General features: G+C 39.7%; 1 protein-coding gene across 2 annotated transcripts in view; it reads right to left on the reverse strand.

Annotated features, from left to right (window-relative positions):
• The window catches only part of MXI1 (MAX interactor 1, dimerization protein), a 93274-nt gene that overhangs the window by 7592 nt on the left and 78982 nt on the right, over nucleotides 1-6700 (reverse strand). For both annotated transcript variants that reach the window (XM_010859368.1, XM_010859369.1), the window contains exons 4-5: nucleotides 2601-2715; nucleotides 1820-1991 (exon numbers count right to left, since the gene is read on the reverse strand). In XM_010859368.1, the coding sequence (XP_010857670.1) occupies nucleotides 1820-1991; nucleotides 2601-2715 (287 nt within the window). The remainder of the gene's footprint in view (nucleotides 1-1819; nucleotides 1992-2600; nucleotides 2716-6700) is intronic.

Genomic DNA, 6700 nt, shown 5'->3' on the forward strand with positions numbered 1-6700 from the left:
GAATTGGAAGGACTGATGCTGAAGCTGAAACTCCAATACTTTGACCACCTCATGCGAAGAGTTGACTCATTGGAAAAGACCCTGATGCTGGGAGGGTTTAGGGGCAGGAGAAGAAGGGGATGACAGAAGATGAGATGGCTGGATGGCATCACTGACTCAATGGACATGAGTTTGGGTAAGCTCTGGGAGATGGTGATGGACAGGGAGGCCTGGTGTGCTGCAGTTCATGGGGTTGCAAAGAGTCGGACAGGACTGAGCAACTGAACTGAACTGAAGCAATGAACTTTTGGCCAACTCAATTTTATGGGATGTAACAGTATTGTGTATTTTTTAAAGTCCTATTTATTAAAGATAACATACTGAAGTATTTAGGAACAAAATGAAATGTTACCTGAGATTTGATTTTAAAAACTTCAGAAGAAATGGTCAGGGCATATGGGTGGTAGAGAACAGGTGAAAAAAGAATGACAAAATGTTGACAACTGTACAAGCTGGATAATGGATACCTGAGAGTTCATGACCCTATTTACTTTAGTATATGTTTTAAATCTTCCATAATAGGACTTCCCTGGTAGTCCAGTGGTTAAGAATCCACCTGCCAATGCAGGGGACATGGGTTCAATCCCTGGTTCAGAAAGATTCCACATACCTCAGGGCAGCTAAGCCCATATGCCACAGCTACTGAGCCTGGGCTCTAGAGCCCAACAAGAGAAGTTACTGCAATGAGAAGCTTGTACACTGCAATGAAGAGTAGCCTAGAGGAACCTCTAGACTACAACTAGAGGAAAGTCCTTGCACAGCAACCAAAATAATAATAAAATTTTTTCAAATTTGCATCATAAAAAGAAATTTTACAAAATTTTCTCTTTTTTTGTTTCAGAATGCTCAAAATCTTGTGAGCTCTAGTTTCCCAAATATGAAGTGACTAGAGTTCACCTCTGGGATCTTTTATTGTGGTGTGAGGCCTGATGTGGTGGGCGCTATAGATGAACAGATCAGTAAAATTCAAACAATCACAATTTCTTTTCTGGTTGTTTTTTTCTTTAATTATGTCAAAGACAAATGTTCTGGGACAGATGTTACGAGAAATGGAGGGTGTGGTAGTTTAAAATACAGATATAAAAACATCACCAGTAATAAAACATATCAACGTCATGTATCTTTCTGATATAATGAACTAAGAAGGGCACAACATCACTTCTGTGGTATTTTCTTCCCTCAAATGTGTAACACCTCAGTCTAACAGAAAACATCAGATAAACCCAAATTGAGGAACACTGTATAAAATAACTGACCAATATTCTTCAAATGTGTCATGGTCACGAAAGAAAGACTGAAGAAATATTTCTAAGGCAATGGAGATCTTACACTGGATCCTGGATCAGACACAGAACATTATTAGGAAAAGTAGTGAAGTCTGAATAAGGTTAATAGATTAATAGTATTTTATGAATGTTAATTTCTTGGTTTTGATAGCTGTATTATGGTTACATAAGATTTAACGTTAGAGGAACCTGGGTGAAGGGTATATGAGAACTCAACAATTTTCTACAGAAAACTTACAACTTTAAAGTTTTTTCAAAGTAGAATATTTGATATATATATATATGTGTGTGTATATATATATATATAGTCAAGAAAAAATGTTCTACAGTTCACACAGGCATTGCTAGACAATGTTGTGACTGCATAAACTCTAGAATGCTACATACAGTGTTGGTGCAGAAGAAGGAAGCAAACACAATGCCACCCATCCTACCCTCTCTAAATTCAGAGACAGGGACGCTTTGTTTCATTAGGGAAGAAGCTCACTGCCTACCTCGCTCTGAATCAGAACGATCTGAAGAAATAGTTGATCCAATGCTGTCCATTCGTATTCGTTCCATCTCTTGAGGACCCTGCAGCTGTTCCAGTCGCCGCTTTAAAAATCTCTGTTCTCGTTCCAAATTCTCTAGCTGGTGCTGGCTCTTCCTTTCAGCTTCTTCAAGTTTCTGAAATGATACAGTGATATTTGTGTGTTGTACAGTACAAACAGTAAAATGGATTCCTCCCTAACATCTCAGAAGATTTCTTCTTTGACAGAGAAAACATGAATGACTATACAAGTATACGTGTGTGTATAAAAACATACATAAATATGTATTTTTAAACATCAAAAATAGTTCTTTCTTCACTTTGTGTATATAATGAATGCTACATTACTAGAACAATATGGAATTTTCAAAGTCTGTCTCTTTTATTGCCATAAAAGAGAAACCTGCTCTGCAGTATAGTTTGATGGAAAAACACTGAGGGACACAGCCAAGTGAAGTCATCTCCACCAGAGGGCACAACTGCCTTCCTTCGGATATCAGCAGAGTAACTGTTATTTTCCTAGTATTCCCAGCTCTTCAAATGGCCATGCTGTCAAAACAATTTAGTGTAGTCAGGTTATGTTGCTCCTATCAGATTAGCGTTAAATTTTCAGAAAATTTCTCTTGAGGTCAGTCATTAAAGGAGAGCATTGTGAGCTAGCTGATATATGCGGACAGAAATCACTACTAAAAAGAGAGCAGGACTGAGAGAGTCATGTGAAAATATGATAAAAAAAAAATTCCTACCTTGATGTGTGCTTTGGCTTTGTTGAGCAAACCAAGTGTTGTGTGCCTGGTGCAATCTGGTCCTAGTGGAATCAGAACTTTTAAGCGTTCTAAACACAGGCGAAGATGAGCTCGTCTAAGAAAGACAAAGGTAAGTGAAATCAGCAGTCTGGATATTCCACTAAAAACATCTTAAAGCCTATTTTAAGACACATAAGAACTTGCACATTATTCAGTTTCAAAAGAGTATCTGTATGCAAGTGCAGGTGTGCCTACTGGCTTTCAGTTTTCCGCCACTTTTGTTGTACGCCGCAGACGTTGGTCACTTCAGATTATTATCCCCAGTGCCAATCTCTGTCACAGGTGATTTAATTTTATCCAGTCCCATAAACTTTCTCAACTGTATTAATGTAGAAGTAGAAAAACACTGGGCGCCTGTATTTGATTTTGCATGTATAAAACCAAGGCTAGGTTAGAGGTTTTCAGCTTCACTACCCGAAAAGGCTCATAAGTTTCCATTTCCTCCCTTCCACCTTTCATTCACACACACACACACACACACACACACACACACACACATAGACACACACTCCTCTCCACAACTGTAGCCATCCTACAGTGTTTATATTATTATGCATTAGTTTAAACCATGTAAAATTTCTGATACTCAGCCCTTTCTCACTTATAAAAATGACAACTTCATATGATCCAACACAACAAAAACAGCAGAATTCTGTGGCCAGTGAGGACAGGGTGAGACAAAATATATGGCTCTAAGGTCAATTCCAGGCACTGAATCAACAACCTATAAAATAGTCCCCTGCTTCCTAATATCTAAGTGTATCAGTTATTAGCTTTTCCTTTTTATTTCTCTGTCTCCCTCTCCCCTCTCGTACTACCCACCTCCAATATTCTACACCTGGAAAAAAGCCAGGTGATAGAATTCTTCACCAAAAGTCACTGTGTTCTTTAACATACTCATCATCCTGTGGGCAGGTTAGGGAAATGTTTCCTGTATATGCTAGCAGACAGCCTCATGAATTTACATTTCCATGGATCCTGTGTGTTCTGCTTTGCTGTGCTTAAGTTGCTCAGTCGTGTCTGACTCTTTGTGAGTCCCTGGACCATAGCCCGCCAGGCTCCTCTGTCCGTGGGGATTCTCCGGGCAAGAATACTGGAGTGGGTTGACATGCTTTCCTCCAGGGGATCTTCCCAACCCAGGATCGAATGCAGGTCTCTTCCATTGCAGGCAGATTCTTCACTAGCTGAGCTACCAGAGAAGCCCATGTACCCAATAGGAACTATGATTACCATGATGAGAGTTCTGGATACATAATTTCACCCTGAAACAACATTAGTTTACATATCTGGTTCTGCGGTTCATAATGTATAACTTAATCCAGAAGTTAGTATATCTGAAAAGAAAGCCCACAAATGTGTTCACAGATTAGCCCTATTCCTTAAAGAACTACAATTGAATATTTAGCAACCGTGTCAACTGCCGCAGGAACAAAACACATCCTCCATTTTCTCCTCAAAGACGGTCAGATGGTTTACTAGCTCACCCGTCAAACTATGGTTTCTCTGTCTTAATACATAAGAAATAATGTCAAGAGACATTCTCAAATGCTAGCAAGTTCAGGGAGGGATAGCAGAAGGCAGCCAATTATGTCACTGACAGGCAAGGATGTTAAGCGTAGTGAAGTGAGGTTTGGCTGATGAATTGTCAAGATTCTTCTAGTACCTTCTAGCCAGCATAGTTAAGAGGTCTGTTAGCATTTCCATTCCAAATCTCTCTATTGAGTTCAATAACTCAAATCTAATAATTGGCTCCAGGCTGAAACCTGACATACCTGACGTGGATAAAGAAAAATAATTTTGTTTAATTTTCCTTAAAAGTTTATCAATGGATTCCTGGTTAATGAGATTTAACAATTTTAAAGTCACTCTGGATCTTCACGACCCAGATAATCACAATGGTGTGATCACTGACCTAGAACCAGACATCCTGGAATGTGAAGTCAAGTGGGCCTTAGAAAGCATCACTACGAACAAACTAGTGGAGGTGATGGAATTCCAGGTGAGCTATTTCAAATCCTGAAAGATGATGCTGTGAAAGTGCTGCACTCAATATGCCAGCAAATTTGCAAAACTCAGCAGTGGCCACAGGACTGGAAAAGGTCAGTTTTCATTCCAATCCCAAAGAAAGGCAATGCCAAAGAATGCTCAAACTACAGCACAATTGCACTCATCTCACATGCTAGTAAAGTAATGCTCAAAATTCTCCAAGCCAGTTCAAAGAAAAGGCAGAGGAACCAGAGATCAAATTGCCAACATCTGCTGGATCATGGAAAAAGTAAGAGAGTTCCAGAAAAACATCTATTTCTGTTTTTATGCCAAAGCCTTTGACTGTGTGGATCACAATAAACTGTGGAAAATTCTGAAAGAGATGGGAATACCAGACCACCTGACCTGCCTCTTGAGAAACCTGTATGCAGGTCAGGAAGCAACAGTTCAAACTGGCTGTGGAACAACAGTTTCCACATAGGAAAAGGAGTACGTCAAGGCTGTATATTTTCACCCTACTTACTTATATGCAGAGTACATCATGAGAAACACTGGACTGGAAGAAACACAAGCTGCAATCAAGACTGCCGGGAGAAATATCAATAACCTCAGATATGCAGATGACACCACCCTTATGGCAGAAAGTGAAGAGGAACTAAAAAGCCTATGATGAAAGTAAAAGAGGAGAGTGAAAAAGTTGGCTTAAAGCTCAACATTCAGAAAATGAAGATCATGGCATCCGGTCCCATCACTTCATGGGAAATAGATGGGGAAACAGTGGAAACAGTGTCAGACTTTATTTTTCTGGGCTCCAAAATCACTGCAGATGGTGACTGCAGCCATGAAATTAAAAGACGCTTACTCCTTGGAAGGAAAGTTATGTCCAACCTAGATAGCATGTTCAAAAGCAGAGACATTACTTTGCCAATAAAAGGTCCGTCTAGTCAAGGCTATGGTTTTTCCTGTGGTCATGTATGGATGTGAGAGTTGGACTGTGAAGAAGGCTGAGCGCCAAAGAATTGATGCTTTTGAATTGTGGTGTTGGGGAAGACTCTTGAGAGTCCCTTGGACTGCAAGGAGATCCAACCAGTCCATTCTGAAGGATATCAGCCCTAGGATTTCTTTGGAAGGAATGATGCTAAAGCTGAAACTCCAGTACTTTAGCCACCTCATGCAAAGACTTGACTCATTGGAAAAGACTCTGATGCTGGGAGGGATTGGGGGCAGGAGGAGAAAGGGACGACAGAGGTTGAGATGGCTGGATGGCATCACTGACTCGATGGACGTGAGTCTGAGTGAACTCTGGGAGTTGGTGATGGACAGGGAGGGCTGGCGTGCTGCGATTCATGGGGTCGCAAAGAGTCGGACATGACTGAGCGACTGAACTGAACTGAAAGTCACTCTCCTCCCCTGATGTGCAAACAAAAATCACAGAATTTTAATCTTGAATTGTAAAATTTCTTAGGTGAGGACTCTCACAGACTAAAACTAAACAAAATAAGGTCCACAGTAAAAAAGGCCTTTAAACTCTTCATTAGGATTATTATAGCATATGCCTAATAACTGAACTCATATGATATGACTGGAGGATGGAGAGAGACTGGTAGTTCTCTTGCAATAATTAGAGGCTCCCAAGAGGGCTTTGAATTCAATCATCTAAAAAAAAATGCAGAGTTAACAAGTATTTTGCCAAAGGAATAACTTGTCATATTTAACCCCAGATATTCAGTACATATATAGAACTTTTAGTTTAAGAAGTTTCAGATGACTCCTTACTACAGTTGCATATCAAGAAAAAATGGCAGAGGGCGGTGCAGAAAAAAATGGGTGGGTCGATTTCCTGTTTTGTAAAATATAAGTTAAAGTCATATTAAAATCTAAGCACAATGTACAGCAACATGGATAAAAGTAGAGATTATCATAATGAAGTCAGAAAGACAAATACCACATGATATCACTTACATGTGGAATCTAAAATACGTCACAAATTAATGTATGTACATATAAAACAGACTCACAGACACAGAGATCAGACTTGTGGTTCCCAAGGTGGG

The sequence above is a fragment of the Bison bison genome, unplaced genomic scaffold (assembly GCF_000754665.1).
Source record: "Bison bison bison isolate TAMUID 2011002044 unplaced genomic scaffold, Bison_UMD1.0 scf7180017864456, whole genome shotgun sequence".
In the NCBI taxonomy this organism is placed as follows: domain Eukaryota; kingdom Metazoa; phylum Chordata; class Mammalia; order Artiodactyla; family Bovidae; genus Bison; species Bison bison.